The following is a 23,538-nucleotide window of genomic DNA, read 5'->3' as shown; positions in this document are numbered from 1 at the left end:
ATAATAATAATAATAATAATAATATTGCAGTTGTTATGTGTTGCTTCTGGATCAGGGGTCCTACACTTGAGTGATTCATATATTCCCAATTGCTTTCAAGAATATCTTGCTAATAGCTGGTGTATGTGCTATATGTCGTCGTTGTCATCATCATCCTCATCCTCATCCTCATCATCCTCATCATCATCATCATCATCATCATCATCATCATCATCATCATCATCATCATCATCATCATCATCAACAACAACAACAACAACAACAACAACAACAACAACATGACATATTCAAACATAATCCTAGTAAGGACGTTAAAGCCACATCAGTGGATTGATGGTTTAAAAACGTGGGTAGCCCCCAGGGGCATCTACTTCCGCATTGAGTGTCGCTATGGAGACGGGTCAAACAAGCGCGGTATCAAACTTATTCACCGCTAATGTGTATCCTTAAGACATAGCGTGAGCAATAGTATTGTCTCCTAACAGGAACATTCAAACTCAATTTGAAATATTTTAGTATAGTTTTCGCCTATGCCTTTTTTTTTTAAGTGAGGTCATGTCACAAAGGTAAGTGAGCTAACGTTAGCTATTCCTTTTACTTTATCGCTAGCGTTAGTTGTTTTGGTTAATCTACGTTTTTTTATATGTAAAAATATATATATATATACCGCACACAGAAGCAAGGTTTCATTTTTCTATTGGGTGCATGTTGAGATATTTGATGTATGTGTATTTTATTGTTTGCCTGTAAAAAATTGAATGTACTTTTGTAGTTAGTTAGTCCTATGTCTTCTCCTGAAACTTGTTATGATCTCATAACTTGAAGATGAAGTGTGTGTAGTTGTAGAGATAATCTGACTCCTCCTGTCCTTACTGCCTTTGTAGAACATACAACCAGTTGTGGGCTGATGCCCAGTCAGAGTTGACTCAGCTTCTGGCTGCAGAACTGCCTGCTGAACCTCTTCGCCCAGAGAGGGACAGAGTGGTCTTCTTTCAGCGACTTGCTGTTCTCTATGTACGCTATCTTCAAGTCTTTCGAGACTTAGAGGTAGCTTATGACCAGGTGGTTCATCCACAGAAGAGAGTAGTCATCCGGGCAAATCTTGATGGTGTAATAGGAAGATTATTGGAATTGAAAAATGAAATGGTGGAAAAAGAGTTTTCTGAATACCACTACATGGATGATGTTTTACATGACTTAAAACTAACACCGGTAAATGTATATACATTTTAAAAGCACTCTTTTTGTTGACAATTGAAGACACTACTTTTGCCTGCAGGAGGATCTGGAGATACCAATTCCTCAGTATTTCATAAATGAATTCAGCAAAGATGTAAAAGAGCGTAAAGCAATGGTTAATAATATCCTCAAGAGACTGGAGATCACTGAAAGTCCGCAAGTATGTTTGTTGACCTGTTCTGCATTTTTTCAAACTTACTGGGAGAAAAAACAATTAAAAACGTCTTAATCTGCTTTTGTTGAAAGTTTGATGTGATTATGGAAATGAGTCAAGAAGACGCGGTGAAGCTCATTCAAGGTGTGGAGAGAGCGCGACAACGACGACTGAGAGCAAAGTTGAACCAGGAAAGTAGGAATATGAATCATATGTCCAGAAACAAGGATCCGGGCATTGCTGACATTGAGTCGGCCGCAGTTTGCATTCAGAAGGTACTGTGTCAGTCAACATCAGTTTAGTACAAAAAACAGTTGTGTTTTTTATGCAGCTGAATATAAAATTATTATCCACAGGTTTGGAAGGGCTATGTCCAAAGAAGGAGAACAAAGATTGATCGAGAGCAGGAGGAGATTCTTCTGGGAATGGCAAGACTTTTTATTTTTATTTATATGGCATTTTGAACACAAGACAGCTTCTCATGAAATCCTCAAGTATTTACTACTCTTCTGTGGTAGGCCATTGATCCAAAATATGATGCACCGCGTCCTTCAGAAATCACCGCTCAAGAAAATGAGGCTCGCACAAGATTTGTACAGCAGGAACATGAGGACGACTATCAGAAGTGTACTGAGGCTATCACCAAACAGTTGAGAGATGTTGAGGGACATGACATTAGCCAAACCATGAAAGACCAAATCAGACAGTGGTTCTTTGAGTGCCGGTAAGACACTAACTTTATTTACTTATTCCTTCCCTTCTTTCTTTTCTTCTTGTGTGTGTTAAATGCTTGTTAAAAACTTTCAAACAGAGATGCAACCGGAACATTTCCAGATTACCCAGATGATGAAGAAGGAGGATCATCAGTCATTTTTGCTGTTAAGAGCCCACAAGAAGTAAGCACGCTTTAATAAGTCAGCATTTACTTGTTTTAAGAAAATCACTTCACTTATTCATATTTTTAGTTAATGGACGAAATTGCTGCAAAGGAAGAGGAAGAAGCTAATGCCAAACCAAAGGGCAAAGAGGAAAAAGGAAAAAAGGACAAGGGCAAAGGAGATGAAGATGTAATGACCATAACCTCTTTTAATATTTGAATAATACATCTTTTTTTTTCTTTTTAATACGCCAATTTTGTGTGTTAGGAGGAAGAAGTGGGTCTAAAAATGTTCCCCTCAGCGTTTTTGGCGGACCTAGTAGTTGGAAACAAATTGTATGACGGTATGTTTAATATTTCCAAAAAATGCATTGTTAGTTGTTAGTTCATTGATATTGATTCTGGTGTTATTCAGATTATTGGAAAAATCGTGATGAATCAAAAAACTATAACCAAAAGCATGAGGTGGAACTAATTAAGGAAGAGAAGAGGAAAGATATAGAGTCAGAAATTCGACTACAGGTAACTGTATCTCAAGAGAAATAAATAACTAGAACTGTATTAAAACAAGTTTTTTAACTAACTTGTTTTTGCCTTTTCCAGGTGGATGAGCAGATGAGACAGGAGCTTGCCGAGTGGAAATTAACTGTTGATAAGGAAAAAGTTGGTAAAGCAAAAGCAAGTGTCAAGGTATGTCTGCATCAGCTTCTTCTCACATCAAATGTAATGTACTGTATGTGTTTGTAATAATAATAATAATAAATAGCTACATGCTTGTTTTGTTGTCTGTTTTTTTTTTAGAAAAAGAAAGGCTCCAAGAGTGGAAAGAAAAAGAAAAAGGAGAAAGATTTAACTGCTGACAGGTAGTTATGCTTATTATTATTTATTTTTTTTTCTTGTCTAATAACTGTCTCGTTATATCTACATACTAGAACTCTTGAATCTCTCTGTCAGGAGCTGGCAGAGCAAGGAATTTTGAAGCAATCTGATAATGTCAAGATGAAGGATTTCTTGGGTAAGATCCCCAAAAAATGTAATGTTGCAAATATTTGTGTATGCAGTATTTACTAGTGTTGGATTATACTGCCATCTTCTGGTTGTCCTTTGCCACAAGCTGATTCTTCCATGCCTCTATTTCTTTATCCACTGTTAGGTGCTTATAGCTATCTTGGGACTACACTGAGGCAAAATGACATCGAGCCCATGCCGTCATTGTCAGATGTGCGACAGGTTTTATCTCTATACGCCATTTTACCTCTGGGTACGTCTCTTTCTCAAGTTGTATCAGTAGGTATTAGTTTCTCTGTAATGTTGGATTTATGCAAACAGGTTCTCAGTTTGTTCATGAAAGGGCTCCTTTGATAAAAGCCATCTTAATGGCAGGCCCAGCAGGTGTTGGCAAAAAGATGCTGGTTCATGCTATTTGCCAGGAAATAGGGGCCAACCTGTTTGATTTATCTCCTCTCAATACTGCCGGAAAGTATCCTGGAAAAAGTGGCCTTACAATGATGCTTCACATGGTCTTCAAGGTACCTAGTACCTACACAAATAAAAGATTTTACCTTTATCCAAGTATAGAAAGAAGTGCTTATAATGTATACTCTATGCAGGTGGCACGGTTGCTACAGCCCTCTGTTATTTGGATTGGAGATGCAGAAAAGATGTTTTACAAAAAGGTTCCAAAGGAAGAAAAAGACGTAACTTGCGTTTAAATCTTTGAGTTATGGTTTATTTTTGTGATTATGTTAATGTATCTCCTGATTTCCTGGTTACAGCTTGATCCTAAACGATTGAAGAAAGACTTGCCTAAATCTCTGAAGTTAATCAAAGGGGAGGATCGTGTGCTCATCATCGGAACAACTACTGACCCACTAAGTGCTGACATTAAAGGACTGTGTAAAATGTACAGCAAAATCATTCTCATTCCAAGACCTGACTATGGCTCTCGATTCAGTAAGGATGTATTTTTTTTATTAACAGTGGAAGTTAGTCAATAGTAGCAGTTAAATATTTCATTAAATTATATTTGTTTGATTGCAGTCCTTTGGAAACAGCTGATTGAAAAACAGGGAGGCAAACTGACCCCATCCCTGAATCTGAGCTCCCTCTCAAAGATTTCTGACGGCTACACTCCGGGTCACATAGTCAAGGTGATAAATACGGTTATTACAAAGAGACGCATCTTTCAGCAGGCCAAAAGACCACTGACTGCTGTGGAGTTTGTTGAACCGTTAGCCAAAATAGACCCAGTGTTTCAGGAGGAAGAAGAGGCTCTTAAGGTATTATTGATTTTCAACTTTAAATGCCATCGTTATATTTTGCTGATGGTTAATTGTGGCTTTTAACAGAGCTGGTATGCAAAGACTCCACTGGGCAAGAAACGCATTAAGGCTGCCACTGGACAGGACGAAGAAGAGACACCAGCTAAATCTTCTAAAGGCAAAGATGCAAAGAAGAAAGGAAAATAAAATGAGAGATTTTTAGGTACATTTGTGTTTTTATGTACTGTATTCCTCAGTGATATAAATTACATCTTTTTTGTACATGTATGTCTCATTCTTGTCTTCTTGTACATGTATGCTGTACGTATGCACATGTGATATACTGTGTAACACTAAATTATACACCAACTAAAATAAGATCAAGGTCATACACAGGCCATTGCCCCTGCCTCTGTAATTAGACATGCCACGACTGTGTAATATACTTTAAGCTACCTTACATTAGGTGCATAGTTGTTTAATAAACAACATATTCTTAAAAAAAAGATACATTGTTAAATGCATAGTGTATTAGGTATACATTTGTTGTTAAGTTCTTACAACCTTGCATTGGTTTCTCTGTGTTTCATACATGTCTATTTTTACTCTGCACTGACAATGATACACTACACACTGAGACAACTTTTATTTTGTGATGAGAGCCATAAATTTGGTCTTATCCTCTATTTTTGATTGTAAGACAAGACAAATAAGAGCCTAGTAAAAGTCTCACCAAAGAAATCTTTTATCCCTTCTTTAGTGACGACAAGTTGTTTTGTTGTGATGCATATTATCCGGTCGATAGAGTTTCACTGGACTTAAGCGTGCTCAGAGACACATGGAGCTGTCTGTCAAAGAGAAGCACTGCACAATGCCAGGCTGTGGTTTGTTCTCCTCGTCTGAGAGGGGCCTGCACAGATAAAACTGAGGAATAAGGGGAATTGTTTCATCTTACTCATAAGCACCGTTACAAAGCTATTTCATTGCGCAGATCTCTCTTTTCTCTGAGGGAAATGCTATAGCTTAATTTTCTTATCTTTGTGACCTTTCCAAAGAAGCAGTGACGGGAAATTCCCCAAAGAGCTCTATAGACTGGGACCTAGTTGACCTTGGCTTTAGCATTGTGAAACTAATTTGTTTGATGTATTATTTTATCTCCTTTTCTTTTGAGTGACTGGCCTGCTTAGGTTTCAGAGTCGACTCCTCACAGTGATTGATAAACAAATACCTTGCATGCCGTGCAAATCTCTTCCAACACAGTGCTTTTTAAGTACTTTTGTTTTTAATTGATTGCTCCGTTGATGCTGGTTATGAGTTGCTCCACACCATTAGAGTGAATGCTATGTTTGTCCTCATACTGACAGAAGGCTATTTTGGATGTTAGTATGTGGGGAGAGATATGTCAGCTGTTCAGCACCGCTCTCCATCTCTGGAAAAAAAAGGAGTAAGACTGTCTGCTTTGTGAACCGTGTACGGCTTTGGCTGCTCTCCTAGGGTTTGTTTTTTGTCCCAAAACCTGAAGCAATACTTGTATAGATCTCTTGCCATTGTGGAATTTCACACGAGGACTTACTGTTTTTTTGTTTTGTTTTTTGTCAGTGTTGTGACTGGACGGTGAAATGCACACTGTATTGTTTTTGCCTTAAGGTGGGTGTATCTGCTGTCATTGGCCTTACCTGCTGTGTGGTGGGTATGAATGTATTCAATATTAGGAGTAGTATTTGAAGTTTAGTTGGTTTTAGTTTGTGGTATATGTAATGAAACATGATGACCTATTATCTACTGTTGATCAAAATATAATCTTCCATTCTATTTTAAGAAAAGAGTTTGTCAGAGCATTTTGAGGTCATAATAGATAGGTATGAACAACTTTATTATTATTATTATTTTTTTGCTTTTATTCAAGCATACAAGTTTAAGTTTTTGTCAGTGTCCAGAGTATATTTAAAATGCTGATGTCACCAGTGAGAAGTCTCAGGGATTACCTCAAGACTGGCATGCTGTGATGCAGTATTACACACTGTCCAATGTAGGTGTCAACTTTGCTCTTCAAATAAGAATCTTTTAATTGAAGAAGAAAAAAAAAGCCTTTATATTATGATAAGACATTTTTAAGTAGATTTCTTCCCTATTTCACATGATCACTGCGTACCACTTGTGGTTCGTGGGCTACTTAAGGTGATACTTACGGTTCACTGCAGTTTTAGTCTTTGTGTCATTTTGTCCTTCCTAGTTTTGATCTGAATTTATTGTGTGTTAAAAACAGGTGGTTCTTATTGACAGAAACACTGAGTTAGTTTCTATACCCAATGTTACCTCCTTTATCTATACAAGCTCATTTATACAAGCACTGACACAAACTTGCACTGTCTCATGTTACTTTTTGTTAAAATCATACATTTTAACCCAACCCTTTACAGTTACAGTTCCCATGGCAACTGATGAAATAGCGTTGCTGGGTCTAAAGTTAAAGCATGGCAGACGTTAAAACTGAAGGAGTAGTGGCAGCTGCAAGTAAGATCTTTTTTCTTTTCTTTTTTAGAGTAAAACCTTACAATATTCAGTGTCACAAAGTAAAAACTAACACGGCTTTCATTTTTCTCCATGTGTTTGGCAGAAAATCGTTTGCAGGTGGTGAAGGGCCTGGAGGATCTGGAGGTGTCAGAATGTGAAAGTTGCTCCTTCGAGGTGACCCTGAACCTGGCCTACATTGAGGGCGTGTGGAGTCGGGACGGCGTGCTGCTCAAGTCCAGGCCCAACTGTCGGATTAGCGCGCATGGCAAAAGACACTCCCTTATACTCAACAGGGTGGCTTTGGCCGATGCTGGGCTGCTGTCATTTCAGGCCAATGGCATTCAAACAACCTGCACACTCAGCGTTAGAGGTATGGGCTCAGCAGGGATCTGAAGTCAAAAGTGGTCCCTATATTACAATTCCAGTCACAGATTTATTGTCCTCCGGCAGCCAGAGATATCCAAATTACCAAAGAGTTGGAGGATGTGGACACAGTGGAGCGACAGCAGGTGAGCTTCCTATGTGAGGTCAACCAGGTGGACGTGGAGGGTCGGTGGTACAGGGATGACTGCCGAATCCGTGCTGGAGACAACGTCAAGATCAGACACCAAGGTAAGAGCACATATGAATGAATCACTAATGACTGTACCTATTTTAATGTCAATAGGAATCCTTCTGTGTGCTTTGCTAAATCCATATAGTTATGTTATGTTTATGCATCTTGCTGGACTGGCGATTGTTGTTGAATACTTGTTGTTTTTCAGGAAAAACCCACAGCCTGAGTTTTAAGTCAGTCCGACCTGAGCATGCTGGAGAGATACGATTTACTGCAGAGCGTGTGTCTTCTTATGCAACACTAACAGTTACTGGTAAATGTCGTGGTATTTTTTTCACCAGAGTGTTAAATTTGATAGATTGATTGTATATAAATCCATTTTCCAGAGCTTCCAGTCCAAATTATTCGCCCTTTGAGAGTCAAAGTAGCCATGTATCGCCACAGAGGTTTGCTGGAGTGCCAAGTGTCCCGACCTAATGCTCATGTTAGATGGTACAAGAGTGGGAGAGAGCTCCTTCCCAGTAAGAGGTACCAACTCATAAGCCAAGACATCTACAGACAGCTGACCATCGATGATGTCTGCTCTTCTGATGAGGACACCTACACCTGTGATGCAGGAGATGACAAAACATCTTGCCAGCTTTTTGTAGAGGGTGAGATGCATATTTTCTGATTTCTCAAGCTTCCTGTAGTTGTGCGCTGCATTGTTGTAACTTTTTGACTGTATTTGTAGAGCAGGCTATCACCATAGTGAAAGGAATGAGGTCAGTGGAGGTGATGGAACCAAAGCCTGCTCGGTTTCAAGTGGAGACAAGTATAAAGTCAGTAAGACCTCCGAGATGGACACTCAGTGGTGAGGTGCTTGAGCAAAGCCAAACTGTGGATATCGGCAGAGAGGGCACAGTTCACAGCCTCTGCATCACCTCCACGGACAGCTCAATGTCCGGCCCTGTGGTTTTTGTAGCAGGAAAAAGTAGATCCACTGCCCAGCTGACTGTGAAAGGCAAGAATAAAAAGAGTGACACTACATGCTTTGTTTGTGGCAAGATTGAAACATGAATAACAAACTTCTTCTTCTTCAGAGCGGCCTCTCCAAGTGGCCCGTCATCTTGATGATGTCGCGGCTAAGGAGAACAGCACCGTCACCTTGAGCTGTGAGTTTGCCCCATCTCCCCGCATGATCCACTGGTTTAAGGGACGCACAGCTTTAAAGAAATCAAACAAATACAGCATGAAGAGAGAAGGGAAGCGAGTGGATCTCACCATTCATGGCCTGTCTGCTGTGGATGCTGGACAGTATCGCTGCATGGCTGGAGGTTCTCAGAGCGCAGCAAATGTCAAGGTTGAAGGTACTTGCGTTTTACTGTCACAATGCAAAAATCTTAACATTTGACAAAATTGTTTGAACTACTTTTTCGTCTTTAGTACGAACTCTCAAATTTGTCAAACACCTCGAGGCGGTGGAAATTGAGGAGGACGGTGTGGCCAGATTCTCGTGCGAGCTCAATTACGTCGTTGCCAATGTTGAGTGGCATCTTAACAACCTCCGCCTTTATGCAAACGCTTTAAATAAGATTCAGCATATGGGCACAATGCATAGCCTCACAATTAAAAAGCTGCGATCACAAGACAGCAGAATCACCTTCAAAGCAGGCCCTATTTGTGAGACAACAACACTCAAGGTCAAAGGTAAGAAATTATATCGATCATTTTTAAAAACTCATAAATCATGTAACAAAACCGTTTTACTTTTAGAACGCCCAGCTGTGTTTTTGAGGTCACTAGAAGATGCGTCCGGAGAAGAGCAAGGGGAGGTCTGTCTACAGTGTGAAGCTTCTAAAGAGACGGTCACTCCTGTTTGGAAGAAGGACGGCGTGCTCTTGACACCCAATGACAAGCTTGAGCTCCTGCAGTTCGGAAAGTCCCTGGCATTAGCCATTCGCTCCCTGTGCAAGGAAGATACTGGAAATTACACATGTGAACTTGGCACCAGCAAGACCAAGGCCAAGCTGATAGTTCATGGTGGGTGTGATTTAGGAGGGAAGATCTAAAATGCACAAAAAACATAGTCACAGTCTTTTTTGTTTTTGTCTGCAGATTTGCACACAGCAATTGTTCAACGTCTGAAAACTTCTGTGGCGTTGGAAGGAGAAAGCTGCACCTTCGAGTGTGTCCTCTCTCACAATCTGCCTGACGAGCCCTGTTGGACTATCAATGGTCAGACAGTGGTTAGCAATGGTCGAATTCAGCTCGAGCAAAATTGCCGCAAGTACATGCTGACCATTAGTGATGCCATTCTGTCTGACGCTGGAGATGTCGTTTTCACTCTTAAAGACTTAAGCTGCAGGACCATGTTCTTTGTTAAAGGTATAGAAAACAAAATCGTATAAGATTTAGTATATCATTTTTAAAAAGAAAAGAAATATGTGCGTTTTTAAGTGATTCCCGTTGTTGTGCCTTGTCTGCAGAGAAGCCAGTGCACATCTTTAGAGATCTGCTGAACGTCAGCGCAGTTCCTGGTGAAGATGCTGAGCTGAGCTGTGAGATCACCAAACCAGAGGTCACCATCCACTGGCTCAAAAACGGCCGCCTTCTGAGACCGAGCCCTAAGTATTTGATGAGTGTGGACAACAACATGGCACGACTTGTCATCACTAACTCCACCATTAAAGACTCTGGGGAATACTGCTGTGAGGCTGACGGAATTGCCACCAGGGCCAAGCTTGAGATAAGAGGTAATTATGAAAAAACGGTGTACAGCGGCTTCAAATGTTTATATTCCTCTATTTATTTTCTTCATCCCTATTTCTTTATTTGTGTCTTCTAATTTCTCATTTTATTTTAAAGAAGAATAAATTCATATTTCAATGAATAAAATAGTAATAATTAAAAGAGGTCTGAACATTTTCTTGACCCTCTTTACATTTAGATTTTACTTGATTCTACTTCTTTGATTCCTGCACAGAACTCCAGCACACATTTGCACGGGAGTTAAAAGACGCATTCGGAGAGGAGAAGGGAAGAGCAGTCCTGGAGTGTGAGACAAGGCGACCTCCCAAACATGTGAAATGGCTGAAAGGAATGGTGGAGCTACGGGCTGGAAGAAAATATGTCATGAGGCAGAAGGGTGTGTCATTGTCGCTGACGATCACCTCACTGGAGAGGACAGACACCGATATATATATTTGTGACGTTGGCACCATGCAAAGCCGGGCTCAGCTCACTGTGCAAGGTGAGATTTTGAGTCATCATATTGTCGAGACTATCACTATTGATCATCAAAGTCCATCCTACATTTATCAACTTTGGATTGTTCACTACTGAAATTCATAGACCATAAAAGCTGCTGTTCTGAAGATGCTCATTTTTTTATCCAACGTAATGCATCTCATCCTCAGTATGGCAAGAGAGCTGTAGCACACAGTTGACATGTCTGCATTAACCAAGGTTATACGTGCCTTTCAATCATGTGACTTATGGTGGCCATTTTGAAAACCAAAGTGGAATTTTGCAATACTACAACATGTAACAATATCTCTACTCAGGATATAAATGAAAGACAACTGATTGACAGCAGCCTTTTTATGTACTCATAATTATCGCTCAAGAAGATAGCAGTACAAACATGGCCCCAGAGACACATGTTTATGTGAAGAAAGTCAGTGTTTAAGCTGCTCAAGACGTTAGCATGCTACTGGTTAGCATTTAACTTCAACAGCTTCAACATCTAGCAAAATGGCAGCCAAAACTATGCGTGATGTCATTGGAAACTCATGTATAGGGTGCTAGAACTTCAAATGCACATTGTCTGTTTCCTTTAGATCAGAAAGTTACCATTCTGGAAGAACTAGAAGACGTTGAGTGTCTTGAAGGTGACACAGTGACTTTCCGGTGCCGTATCTGCCCCAGTGATTATGTCACTGTAAAGTGGTATCTCGATGAAACTTTACTTTACACCAATGAACTCAATGAGATACAGGTGATTCAAGGAGGATACCATTCACTGACATTCAAGCAGCTCGCCCGCAAAGACACTGGTACCATATCTTTCTCAGCTGGAGACAAGCGATCATATGCATCACTGTTGGTCAGGGGTAAGGGCTCAATTAATTTCGCTTTCGTTATGTATCAAAACAGTACGTTGATTGATGTATTTCAATTAACAGAGAGGAGACCCACGATCATTAAAGCACTGGAGGACTGTGAGGCTGTGGAAGGAGGGGGCCTGGTGTTGTCATGTGTGACATCCAAACCCTGTCACATCTTGTGGTATAAAGATGGCTGCCTCATGTGGAGCTCTTCCAGGTATTTTGCCAGTCGATCTGGATGTGAAGCTCGCCTTACAATTCGTGAGGTCCTGCCTTGTGACGCAGGGGTATATGAGTGCAGTGCTGGCTCTGTTATTACCAGTGCTGTAATCACTGTAAAAGGTACATTTTTTCTTTTTTAAATAATGCTTGACTGTAATAATTAGTATGAAATCAATGGCAAACTAGTCTTGTTGATTGTTTGTTTGTTTGTTTTTTACAGTAATTCCAGCAGAGTTCCTCCAAACCTTGAAGTTTATGGAGGCTAAAGAAGGTGAGACAGTGACCCTGATATGTGAATACTCTCTGCCTGGAGTCCTGGTTCACTGGTGGAAGGGTTTGGAGGTCCTTCGTTCTGGTGAAAAGTTTGTCTTAAAACAAAGAAAGACCATTAACTCGCTCACCATCAAATGCCTTAAGCCTGAAGACTCAGGAGAATATGCCTGTCAGTGTCGCAACCACCGTACTTCAGCATGCCTCAGAGTTCACGGTAATGTGACATAAAGTTACTGTGCATTGATGCGATGTAAGAATACTGATCTTGTCTTGGTTTTAAAGATAGATTATTACTTTCTTCCAGCGATTCCCATTACATTTGTTCAACCTTTAAAGTCAATCCAAGCAGATGAGGGCACAAACGTGGTACTGCGCTGTGAGCTGTCCAAACCTGGTGTTCCAGTGCAATGGTGGAAGGAAGATGAGCTCCTGAGAAATGGGGTTAAGCACCAAATAAGGAAGTGGGAAACCACTCTGGAGCTTATGATATGGAAACCGGTCCCAGCAGACAGTGGGGTTTACAGTTGTGTCTGTGCTGACCAGAGGACCTCAGCTAACATCAACATTATAGGTAGACAATGGCAGAAAATGTGTTGTACCAGTACATTGTATTGGAACAGCACCATAGTAATCTCTTTTAATGGAAAACACGAGTTATTGTAATGTTTTGGCTGAAAGCACATCTGTTGTCTCTTGACTTTAAGCGCTTCCAGTCACCTTTAAGCAGAAGCTCAGGAATGTCCTGATAGAAGAAGGAAATGTTGCCATACTTCGATGTGAGCTGTCCAAACCTGGTCATTCTGTCGAGTGGAGGAGAAGGGGGGATGAGCACATCAGAAATGGAGAGAAATACCACATCAGACAGAGGGAGGCGCTTGTGGAGTTGAGGATCTTTGATGTGACTCCAGAGGACAGTGATATCTATACATGTGTGTGTGAAAACATCGAGACCAGTGCAACACTTACTGTGAACGGTATAGTTGTTCTTATTCATGCTTCTCACACACACATACCATTACAACCACAATATTTCACTCACAAATCATTTTTGTCCAGCTCTGCCAATCACCTTCAGACAGAAACTGAAGAATGTTCAAATTGAAGAGGGAGTGAACGTCACACTTCATTGTGAAGTTTCCAAAGCCAATGTTCCAGTTGAGTGGAGTCTCGGAGGTGAACTATTAGAGAATGAAGACAAATACCAAATCAAACAACGGGATGCAGTCCATGAGCTGACGATTGTAGACGCTGAACCAGAGGACAGTGGAGTCTACACTTGTACATGTAGGGAGCAAAGAACTAAGTCTACAGTCAAAGTTGTTGGTATGTTATGTGTAATAATAATGTAATAATTTGTTGGAATATGCCGCATTTTCTGGACTATAAGTCGCACCAGCTTTAGCAACTCCCTGGGCCTGGAGGCATAACTGCACCGTTGACAAGCCGGCATCACGTTGTTCAAGCACCCATTTGTGAACTCGTTCCTCTGTGGTAGCTTTTAGCTCGCCATTAGCTTTTTTTGTTTTGTTCATTGCAGTAAGAGTGACCTTCTCTTTTTGCGGCTCGTTGACCGTTTTTTAAATCTTCAGTGGTACAGGAGTAGCAGATACTGGTACACAAACCTAGAGCGCCCTCTAGCGGCTGTCAGTGTGAAAATAACAAACATGTGAAATTATACATTATGATATATGAGTCGCACCTGAGTATAAGTTGCACCCCCACCCAAACTATAAAAAAAAGTGTGACTTATAGTCTGGAAAATACGGTGTATATATATATTTAAATATATGACTTACTTGCTGATGTCTTTAAATCCCAGCCATTCCTGCAACATTCAGAATTTCCCTCAAAAACCAGCAGACAGAAGAGGGAAGCAATGTGACTTTACGCTGTGAGCTCTCAAAGAAGGGAGTGCACGTGCAGTGGCAGAGGAATGGTGCCATGATCTCAGAGGAACTGTCCCGTGGGAGGTATCAGATAAAACATGAAGGAAAGACAGCTCAGCTCACCATCCTGAAAGTCCAACTGGAAGATACAGGGAAGTACAGCTGTGTCACAGGAGATGAGAAAACATCAGCTGAACTTACTGTTAAACGTGAGTGTGTTAAACTATATCAGTATCATTTACAGAAAGCAGACAGTGTTCGCGGTTGTAGGAAAAGTGGTTCACTGCTGTTACTGTTCTAGCTCTTCCTGTAACATTCAAACGGGAGCTGCAGCGCATTGTTGTGAAAGAAGGGGACATTGGCACTTTCAGCTGTGAGGTCTCCAAACCCGGAGCACCAGTAGAATGGAGAAAAGGCAGAGTCCTCTTGAAACCAGGCTCTAAATATGAGATGAAGCAGGAAGGAAAAGTAATTATATTATTAATCAACAATATAGAGGATTGTGATGCTGGCAACTACTCATGTAAGACTGCAGACAGCCAGACAACAGCTGAGCTTGTTGTAAAAGGTAAGGTACACACTTCATGCTGTGCTGTATGTATATATGTACTGTACGTATTGAATTATACTATTATTAAGCGTATTGGATTATGTGTAACTACGAATGTTTTTCCCCAATGTATTCAGTAGTATCAGCGAAGCGCAAGTGTAACAGAGGTCAGCTCCAATGCTCCAATCTTAAACCTTTTCCTCATAGTGTGAATCCCATGTTAAATCCCATTTTTATTCAGTGATATTAGTGACATGTTAACAAAGATCATTTCTTAGCACAACCTCCATCATTTACACACACAGAATGGATTATTTAAACAATGTAATCCATTTCCGTCATAATCACAGTCGACTATTGATTCCGTACACATTGTCATATTGCTTGCAACTCCCTCCAATCCTTGATTAATCTGTAGTCGCCTTTGCGATAATCAGACCTGTTGCTTTGTGAAGGTTCTCATTCACCCAATACCTGTAAAATACTAAAGTTGTCTAGAAATGGGCATTTGAGCATCATTCCATGCATAAAATCTCTAGACTGCCTTAGTATTCTGAGTTGTGTTGGAAATATTACGGCAAAGCATTTCTACCTTTGATCACAATTGATCTGGTCATCCACAGACACCCCTCCGAGCTTCAAAACACCTCTGTTTAACCAAGAGGTGATGGAGGGCAACTGTGTGGCTCTGCACTGTGAGCTAAACAAACCTGCCTCTTCAGTGGAGTGGAGACGAGGAGTGGAATTACTCAGGAGCGGAGACAAGTATCAGATAAGGAAGAAAGAGCTGTGGTTAGAGCTGCGGATCATGAAAGCTGACATTGATGATGGAGGAGAATATGCTTGTATATGTGGTGATCAGAGGACAGCTGCAATCATCACTGTCAATGGTGAGTCCATCTGTAGTTTTCCTTTGTGACAATCTTATAATTATTTCGAACAGTATGAACTTACAGTGAAGTCATATAACAGAGTTAATATTATTTTTGGAGGCAGTGCAGTTTGATAATCTCCAAACAAAAGAGTACCCAATCAACTAGTAAAATATTGACTTGCTTGAGCCAAATGCAAATATTTCCCATGCCGTGGTCCACTCAGTGGTCTAGCTATGATCATACTGTGTCTTACACCACAATCTTACAGAAACTAAGCTTTGTACAAACATGTTCTATGATTCCCGCAGAGCGCTCCGTTAAGTTCATCCAAGAACTGAAGAACACCGAGGTACAGGAGGGAAGTGGATTGACTCTCTGCTGTGAGCTTTCCAAGCCTGACGTGATTGTGCAATGGACAAAAGGCAACACCGAGCTCGGAAATGGAGAGAAGTATCAAATGAAGCAAAGCGACTGCACAATGGAACTCCTCATCAAGAAAAGTCAACCAGAAGACAGTGGTGTTTACAGCTGTGTTTGCGATGACATCAAAACAACAGCGAATGTCCTAATCACAGGTACATTGCTAAGATTTATTAATGAAATCATGCTTATAACAATGTTGTGTTTGGTTTTGTCTAATTGAATCTCTCAGCCATTCCAGTGACATTCAAACAGAAGCTAAAGAACCAGGAAGTTGTGGAGGAGGGCAATGTGACTCTGCGCTGTGAGCTTTCTAAGCCAGGGGTCTCAGTGGAGTGGAGAAAAGAGGCTCAACTCCTCATCAGTGGACAAAAGTATCAGATGAAGCAGGAAGGAAGAACAGTTGAGATGGTGATCAGTAACGTGACTCTGAAAGATGCTGGGGAGTACAGCTGTTTCATTGGTAATGTTGTCACATCTGCGGCCATCAAAGTAAGAGGTACGCATTGAACGATTACTTAGCGTTAATGAAAAGATACCAGTTGTATTTTTTTTTGCTTGTTTGATGATTGTGATTTCTTGCAGAGTTGCCAGTTACGTTTACAAAAGAGTTGGAGAGTTTCGAGGTGAAAGAAGGAGACAGTGCTGTTCTGTGCTGCGAGCTTTCAAAGCCCGGTGCGTCTGTGGACTGGAGAAAAGGCAGAGCTGTTCTCAAGCCTGGATACAAGTATGAGATGAAATGGCAGGGATCCTCGGCAAAACTGATCATTAACAACATAGAGGAAGAGGATGCTGGCAAATACATCTGCAAAACCAAGGATAGCCAATCAACAGCTGAGCTCACTGTTAAATGTAAGATGCATCACAGTAAAACATAGCTGTAAAATGACCTAACAGTTTTCTTCTTATAGCACCCCCAGTTACATTCAAGACAAAGCTGAAAAACCAACAAGTGGAGGAGGAGAACAGTTTAACTCTGAGCTGTGAACTTTCCAAACCCGGTATAAGTGTGGAATGGAGGAAAGGAGAAGAAATACTGAAAAGCAATTTTAAATATCAGGTTAGAAACAAAGAAAGCATCAAGGAGCTTGTCTTAAAAAATGCACAGCTGGAAGACAGTGGTGTGTACAGTTGTACCTTTGGTGATGCCAAAACCACAGCCAACATTACCATCACACGTAAGAAAATGCATGTGTTGATACGTGTATATATTAAGTGTACATTTTCTCATTAAGTTCTGTAAATACACAGCTATTCCTTTGGCCTTCAAAACCGGACTGAAGAATCAAGAGGCAGCAGAAGGAGGAAACGTCGTGCTTCGATGTGAGCTGTCAAGGGCTGGGGTTCCCGTGCAATGGTGGAAAGGAGAGGATCTCATTCATCATGGAGGAAGATTTCAGATGAGTCTCTCTGGGAAAATAGCAGAGATGAAGATCAGAAACATCCAACCAGAAGACGTGGGAGAGTACAGTTGTGTTTTTGGTGAACAGAATACAACAGCTGAAGTTAACGTGAGAGGTACTCGGCGGAAACAGTTATTTGTTTATAATCTGTACGATTAATTCTATTTTTTCCTTCCCTGTCAGCTGCCGCATCAGTGTCCTTTGAAAAAGAGCTGCAAAACCAGGCTGTAATGGAAGGCAAACCGGTGTTATTTTCCTGTGAGGTTTCCAGTGCAAATGTCCCAGTCACATGGAGAAAGGACAACAATACGATTGAACACGGTGGTCAATATATTATTAAGAAGAAAGGTCCCACACACACACTTGAGATCAAGCGTTTGGAACTTGAAGATGGTGGAGATTATTCTTGCATTACAAGGGGCAAAAAGACAACTGCCAGACTAGTTGTGAGAGGTGGGTCAATGCTTCAATGCTCAGGCTGACACAAATGTCTCTCTCATGCACCGTGCTAGTTAACAATTTAATATTTGTTTTTGTTTTTCATAGAGCGTGTGAAGATTGTCTCTGGGCTGAAAGATGTAACAGTCACAGCAGGACAAGACGCAGTATTCGTGTGTGAGCTCAGCCACACAGATGTGAGTGAGGGGGTCTGGTGGCTGGGTTCATCCCCTCTACAGAAAAATGAGATGAATCAAATGATCTGTCATGGCCGACAACACCGGCTGGTTCTTTCAATGACCACCCCAGAGGAGACTGGCACCGTGGCCTTTGTAATTGAAGAGGAGAGGACATCGGCTGAACTTTTAGTCGTTCCTAAGCCAAAAGGTATGATGTGTGAGATGATCATTTTGATTTGAAGTATGGGTCATTATGAAGGAGCTAACTTGGCGATATCTCATAAGTTTTATTTGAGGAGAAGCCTAAAGATGTCTCAGTATTGGAAGGAGAAACAGCAACATTATCCTGCAAGACCTCTGATGTGACCTCCCAAGTCACATGGAGACGGAACCATATTCCCCTCCACAGTAGTGACAAATACAAAATATATAAGGAGGGTCAAGTTAACACACTGCTTATTTATGATGTTGATCCTTTGGATACTGGTGCTTACTCCTGTGATACAGGGGATGTACAGAGCAGTGTAAAACTTACAGTGAAAGGTGAGAACAAAAGCCATTGTGGTGCATAGGGTTTATGTCAACATCTTTAAAGACACTTTTTCTCTTTATATTTCAGAACTCCCTCCATATTTCCAGGAGGAACTGCAGAGTGTTGTGGCAGAGGAAGAAGAAACTGCCTCCCTGTACTGTGAATTGTCAAAACTTGGAGTTCCCATTCAGTGGAAGAAGGATAGACAGTCAATCAGAGCCAGTAGAAAGTATGACATTAAGCAAGACGGCTGCTTTCTACAACTTATCATCAAGGATCTAAAACTTGAGGACAGTGGCAGCTACAGCTGTCAGGCAGGAAGTGCAGAGACCACAACAACAGTCTCAGTGAAAGGTTTATTTATTTGTGCATTTCTTCACGATTCTCTTTATTGCTTTATCTTTACTAAACAACCACTAACTGCATGCCATGAATTGGATTCACAGAGCCTCCTCCATTCTTTAAGAAGCCCCTACGAAGTATTGAGGCCAATGAAGGGGGTGTAGCCGCCCTGCTGTGTGAATTATCTCAACCTGGAGCATTGGTCCAGTGGAGGAAGAACCGCCTGTCACTCAGAGCCAGTAGGAAATATGAAATGAATCAGGAGGGCTGCAGTGTTTCACTAGAGATAAGGGATGTTACACCTGACGACAAAGGAAGCTACACTTGTTCTGTAGGAAATACAGAGACCACTGCCACAGTTTCAGTCAAAGGTTTGCTTTTATATTGTTTCATTGATTCCTAAACAATGTACTTACTTTACTATACAGCATATATCAAGTTATATATTGAACTCTTCTGCACTATATCTTTGTTCAAATATATTTAGAGCTTCCACCTTTCTTCAAAGTGGAGTTACAAAATGTAGAGGCTGAAGAGGAAGACACAGCCTCTCTATATTGTGAGCTGTCTAAGCCAGGTGTACCAGTGCAGTGGAAGAAGAACCGACTGCCTCTGAGAGCCAGCAGAAAGTATGAAATGGAACAAGATGGATGTCATCTCTATCTCCATATCAAGGATCTTATACTCGAAGACAGTGGAAGCTTCACATGCCAAGTGGGAAATATGGAGACAACAGCAACTCTCTCAGTGAAAGGTGTGTCCTGTATAGAACCAAACACAGACTGCAAGTTCATCAACTTCTGTTTAGCATAGTGACTGTGTTTTGTTTGTTTTTTCAATCATGCTTTCCCCCCAGAACTTCCAGCATTCTTCAAGGTGGATTTACAAAATATTGAGGCTGAAGAAGGAGGGACTCCCACCTTGTTCTGTGAACTGTCTAAGCCTGGAGTTTCTGTACAATGGAAAAAGAACAGGACGTTATTAAGAGCCAGTAGCAAATACGAAATGAAACAAGATGGATCCTACCATCAGCTTCTCATCAAAGATGTTAAACCAGAAGACAGTGGTAGCTACATTTGCCAAGCTGGAGATACAGAGACCACTGCTAAACTGTTTGTTAAGGGTGTGTTATTGCATGATCAATTATTTAAGTGTTCAATTCCTCTAAAATAATTCTGAAACCATATACTGTTCTATGACTATTCCAGAGATTATGCCAGTCTTTGTTGAAGAGCTTCAAAACGTTGTTGCTGAGGAAGGAGGTGCAGCCTCTCTGTTCTGTAAACTGTCCAAGTCTGGGGTGCTGGTCCAGTGGAAGAAGAACAGACAACAACTTAGAGTTAGTAGCAAATATGAAATGAAGCAAGATGGCTGCCTTGTTGAGCTCTTTATCAAAGAGCTAAAACTGGAGGACCGAGGCAGCTATACGTGTCAAGCAGGGACTGCAGAAACAACTGCAAAACTGACAGTCAAAGGTCTCAGCCAGATATATTATACACTTATTTGTTAAGCACTTATTTTGACTATTTTACTACAGTATGCTGTGTACTTTTCAGAGCTTCCTCCATTTTTGAAAGAACTGGAGAGTGTGACAGCTGAAGAGGGGGGCACAGTCTCTCTGTCTTGTCAGCTATCTAAGGCTGAAGTCGTGCAGTGGAAAAAGAGTAGGCTGCCACTGAGAGCCAGCCAAAAATACGAGATGATACAAGATGGCTGCCTTGTTCAGCTTAATATTAGAGATCTTGATACTGATGATGGTGGAAGATATACATGTCACATAGCAGGTGCAGAAACAACAGCTACTCTCACTGTTAAAGGTATGTTGCGTTTAAATCAGTTGCATTTGGTGTATTTTATTCAATTAGTTGTCATACTATGTTTTCCACAAAAAAAATGTTTATGTAATGTTGTCAGAAATTCTACCTTACTTCACGGAGGACCTTCAAAACACAGAGGCCGAAGAGGGAGATTCAGCCTCTTTGCAATGTAAAGTGTCTAAACGTGGGGTGTCTGCACAATGGAAAAAGAACAGGCTGCCCCTTAGAGCAAGTAGAAAATATAAAATGAAACAGGATGGCTGCATTCTTCTGCTCCACGTTATTGATCTTAAACTTGAAGACAGTGGCAGTTACTCTTGTTATGTAGAAAGTGCAGAAACTACCTCAATGTTGTTTGTTAAAGGTATGTATATTAATTACTGTTCTGTACGGTATAAGAAATGTGTCAATACTTTAATAACATTTTTACTTATTTTCTCTTTTGCAAGAACAATCACCATTTTTCACCAAGCACTTAGAGAGTATTCAGGCAGAAGAGGGAGCAATCATCTCCTTCTGTTGTGAACTGTCCAAACCTGGACTGTCTGTGCAGTGGAATAGGAATGCGCAGCCCCTGAGAGCTAACAATAAGTATGAAATAAAACAAAATGGCTGCTACCACGAGCTCAAGATAAGGGACCTTCAGATGGAAGACAGTTGCACCTACACATGTCATGCTGGAAGTGCACAGACTACAGCTACTTTATCTGTAAAAGGTGCCTCGCTTATTTAGTCTGGTTTATATACAGTATGTTGCACAATATTTGATTTTTATTATAATCAAATTATTTATTAAAACCTCCCCTCTAGAGCATCCTCTATTCTTTAAGCAAGCCTTACAAAATGTGGAGGCACAAGAACAGGGTTCAGCATCATTATGCTGTGAGCTGTCCAAGCCTGGGGTCTCTGTACAATGGAAGAAGAACTCACAGCCATTGAGAGCCAATAGGAAGTATGAGATTGCACAAGATGGTGGTCATCTGTATCTCCACATTAAGGATCTTAGAGCTGATGACAGTGGCAGCTACACGTGCCAAACTGGAAACATTGAGACAACTGCCAGACTTTCAGTAAAAGGTGTTTTCATACATAATCATTCTATTACAAAAAATATTATCAAAATAATGTCACAAAATTCCTAATTATTTGTTGTTTTAAGCATGTGTTTTAAGCATGTCTTTATCTTTGTGTTTTTCAGAGCTCCCAGTCTTCTTTAAGATTCAGTTGCAACATGTGACTGCAGATGAAGATGCCACAGCTTCTCTATGTTGTGAACTCTCTAAGCCTGCCGCAAGTGTGCAATGGAAGAAGAACCAGCAGTCTCTAAGGCCTAACAAGAAGTATGAAATAAAACAAGAAGGCTGCTGTGTTCAGCTTAACATCAGGGATCTTACACTCGAGGACAGTGGTAGCTACACATGCCAAGCAGGAAGTGCAGAGTCTTCTGCTACACTATCAGTAAAAGGTATTACAATAAACCAAAATGAACAATATAAATACTATATTTGCCAACATCATGTCATGTTGTTTTTTTCTATACACTTTTAGAGCTCCCTCCATTATTCAAGGTTCAGTTACAAAATGTCACAGCAGAAGAAGATGGAACTGCTACATTGTCATGTGAGTTGTCTAAAGCTGGAGGATTTGCACAGTGGAAAAAGAACCAGCAGCCATTGCGGACCAATAGAAAGTATGAAATTAAACAAGACGGCAGCAGCCTTCACCTTCACATCAAGGATCTTAAGCCTGAGGATAGTGGCAGCTACATGTGTCAAGTAGGGAACGCACAAACTACAGCGAATGTGGTGGTAAAAGGTATTGACTTTTGCGTCCTTGTATGTGCAGTCATATCTAAGAATAAAGAGAAAAAGTATGTAACACTTTCTTACAGTCACTTACTCTCTTACTTCAGAGCTGCCCCCTTTCTTCAAGAAAGTCTTGCAAAATGTGGAACTAGAAGAAGAAGGAAATGCATCTCTGATTTGTGAGCTGTCTAAACCTGGCATCGCTGTCCAGTGGAAAAGGAACAGACAGCCATTACGAGCCAATAAGAAATATGACATAAAACAAGATGGCTGCCTCCTTCAGCTTTTCATTAAAGACTTAAAACCTGAAGACAGTGGGACATACACATGTCATACAGGGAATGCCGAGACTGTGGCTACTGTCACAGTAAAAGGTTTGTGCAGTAGTTATTGATCAAGTAATTAAGACATTAAAACTTCAAAAACACTGTTCTTATTATATATTGTGTTTTTCATACACAGAGCTCCCACCGGTCTTTAAGGTACAGTTATGTGCTGTGGTGGCTGAAGAAGACGGTACTGCCTCTTTATCCTGTGAGCTGTCTAAACCTAATATTTCAGTGCAATGGAAAAAGAACATGCAGCCACTTCGATCCAATAGAAAATATGACATTCAACATAATGGTTACAACCACCAGCTTCAAATCAAAGATCTCAAACTTGAGGACAGTGGCAGCTATACATGTTATGCTGGAAGTGCTGAGACCACTGCAACGCTGTCAGTCAAAGGTAGAATGCAACTCTGTATTTCAGCACCATTGCAAGGAAAATAGACTCATTGTCTATTTCTTTTTCTAGAACTTAGTCCATTCTTCAGCAAAAATCTTCAAGATGTTGAAGCAGAGGAGGGTGGTGCTGCCTCTCTGGTCTGTGAAGTGTCAAAGCCTGGAGTGTCGGTCCAGTGGAAGAGGAACCGGCAAGTGCTGAAAGCCAGTAGCAAGTATGAAATGTCGCAGGTCGGCTGCTTGGTTCAACTCAACATCAAGGACCTGAAACTGGAGGACAAAGGAAGCTACACTTGTCAAACAGGAAGCATAGAGAGTACAGCGACTGTCGTAGTAAAAGGTATCTTATTCTGTGTCTTTTACAGTATAATATAAAGCTGTG

General features: G+C 40.8%; 2 protein-coding genes across 2 annotated transcripts in view; both read left to right on the top strand.

Moving 5' to 3' along the window:
• Window positions 1–446: 446 nt before the first annotated feature.
• On the top strand, window positions 447–4,795 carry LOC306976990 (dynein regulatory complex protein 11). The gene is made up of 19 exons (XM_079575139.1): window positions 447–566; window positions 885–1,212; window positions 1,280–1,399; window positions 1,486–1,668; window positions 1,750–1,821; window positions 1,912–2,117; window positions 2,205–2,289; window positions 2,359–2,460; window positions 2,539–2,614; window positions 2,686–2,792; window positions 2,874–2,960; window positions 3,072–3,133; window positions 3,203–3,285; window positions 3,424–3,531; window positions 3,600–3,799; window positions 3,881–3,967; window positions 4,046–4,223; window positions 4,311–4,549; window positions 4,619–4,795. Exons 1-19 carry the CDS (start codon window positions 556–558, stop codon window positions 4,736–4,738), a joined length of 2,454 nt encoding a protein of 817 aa, XP_079431265.1. The 5' UTR covers window positions 447–555; the 3' UTR covers window positions 4,739–4,795.
• obscna (obscurin, cytoskeletal calmodulin and titin-interacting RhoGEF a) overlaps window positions 4,684–23,538 on the top strand; it is a 34,836-nt gene continuing 15,981 nt past the window's right edge. Inside the window, exons 1-44 of the mRNA XM_079575147.1 lie at window positions 4,684–4,754; window positions 6,952–7,045; window positions 7,149–7,415; window positions 7,496–7,657; window positions 7,810–7,914; window positions 7,988–8,254; window positions 8,335–8,604; window positions 8,684–8,950; window positions 9,027–9,290; window positions 9,357–9,623; window positions 9,699–9,968; window positions 10,070–10,336; window positions 10,567–10,833; window positions 11,423–11,695; window positions 11,768–12,031; window positions 12,132–12,398; window positions 12,489–12,755; window positions 12,889–13,158; window positions 13,241–13,507; window positions 14,004–14,279; window positions 14,372–14,638; window positions 15,244–15,510; window positions 15,804–16,070; window positions 16,148–16,414; window positions 16,501–16,767; window positions 16,827–17,093; window positions 17,167–17,433; window positions 17,502–17,771; window positions 17,865–18,143; window positions 18,221–18,478; window positions 18,555–18,821; window positions 18,914–19,180; window positions 19,297–19,563; window positions 19,666–19,932; window positions 20,018–20,284; window positions 20,366–20,626; window positions 20,724–20,990; window positions 21,076–21,342; window positions 21,437–21,703; window positions 21,825–22,091; window positions 22,175–22,441; window positions 22,539–22,805; window positions 22,894–23,160; window positions 23,230–23,496. Of these exons, the coding sequence (XP_079431273.1) occupies window positions 7,006–7,045; window positions 7,149–7,415; window positions 7,496–7,657; window positions 7,810–7,914; window positions 7,988–8,254; window positions 8,335–8,604; window positions 8,684–8,950; window positions 9,027–9,290; window positions 9,357–9,623; window positions 9,699–9,968; window positions 10,070–10,336; window positions 10,567–10,833; window positions 11,423–11,695; window positions 11,768–12,031; window positions 12,132–12,398; window positions 12,489–12,755; window positions 12,889–13,158; window positions 13,241–13,507; window positions 14,004–14,279; window positions 14,372–14,638; window positions 15,244–15,510; window positions 15,804–16,070; window positions 16,148–16,414; window positions 16,501–16,767; window positions 16,827–17,093; window positions 17,167–17,433; window positions 17,502–17,771; window positions 17,865–18,143; window positions 18,221–18,478; window positions 18,555–18,821; window positions 18,914–19,180; window positions 19,297–19,563; window positions 19,666–19,932; window positions 20,018–20,284; window positions 20,366–20,626; window positions 20,724–20,990; window positions 21,076–21,342; window positions 21,437–21,703; window positions 21,825–22,091; window positions 22,175–22,441; window positions 22,539–22,805; window positions 22,894–23,160; window positions 23,230–23,496 (11,005 nt within the window). The 5' untranslated portion in view covers window positions 4,684–4,754; window positions 6,952–7,005. The remainder of the gene's footprint in view (window positions 4,755–6,951; window positions 7,046–7,148; window positions 7,416–7,495; window positions 7,658–7,809; window positions 7,915–7,987; window positions 8,255–8,334; window positions 8,605–8,683; window positions 8,951–9,026; window positions 9,291–9,356; window positions 9,624–9,698; window positions 9,969–10,069; window positions 10,337–10,566; window positions 10,834–11,422; window positions 11,696–11,767; window positions 12,032–12,131; window positions 12,399–12,488; window positions 12,756–12,888; window positions 13,159–13,240; window positions 13,508–14,003; window positions 14,280–14,371; window positions 14,639–15,243; window positions 15,511–15,803; window positions 16,071–16,147; window positions 16,415–16,500; window positions 16,768–16,826; window positions 17,094–17,166; window positions 17,434–17,501; window positions 17,772–17,864; window positions 18,144–18,220; window positions 18,479–18,554; window positions 18,822–18,913; window positions 19,181–19,296; window positions 19,564–19,665; window positions 19,933–20,017; window positions 20,285–20,365; window positions 20,627–20,723; window positions 20,991–21,075; window positions 21,343–21,436; window positions 21,704–21,824; window positions 22,092–22,174; window positions 22,442–22,538; window positions 22,806–22,893; window positions 23,161–23,229; window positions 23,497–23,538) is intronic.

This window comes from Gobius niger (genome assembly GCF_951799975.1).
Source record: "Gobius niger genome assembly, chromosome: 17".
Lineage (NCBI taxonomy): Eukaryota > Metazoa > Chordata > Actinopteri > Gobiiformes > Gobiidae > Gobius > Gobius niger.
The sequence above is the reverse complement of the archived record's forward strand: the minus strand, read 5'-3'. Positions and strand labels throughout refer to the sequence as shown.

Excerpts from the sequence above, each read along its gene's own strand:
- LOC306976990 (XM_079575139.1), top strand. Across the intron at positions 1,669-1,749 it reads CCGCAGTTTGCATTCAGAAG|GTTTGGAAGGGCTATGTCCA; the intron begins GTACTGTGTCAG and ends TATTATCCACAG. Across the intron at positions 2,290-2,358 it reads CTGTTAAGAGCCCACAAGAA|TTAATGGACGAAATTGCTGC; the intron begins GTAAGCACGCTT and ends TCATATTTTTAG.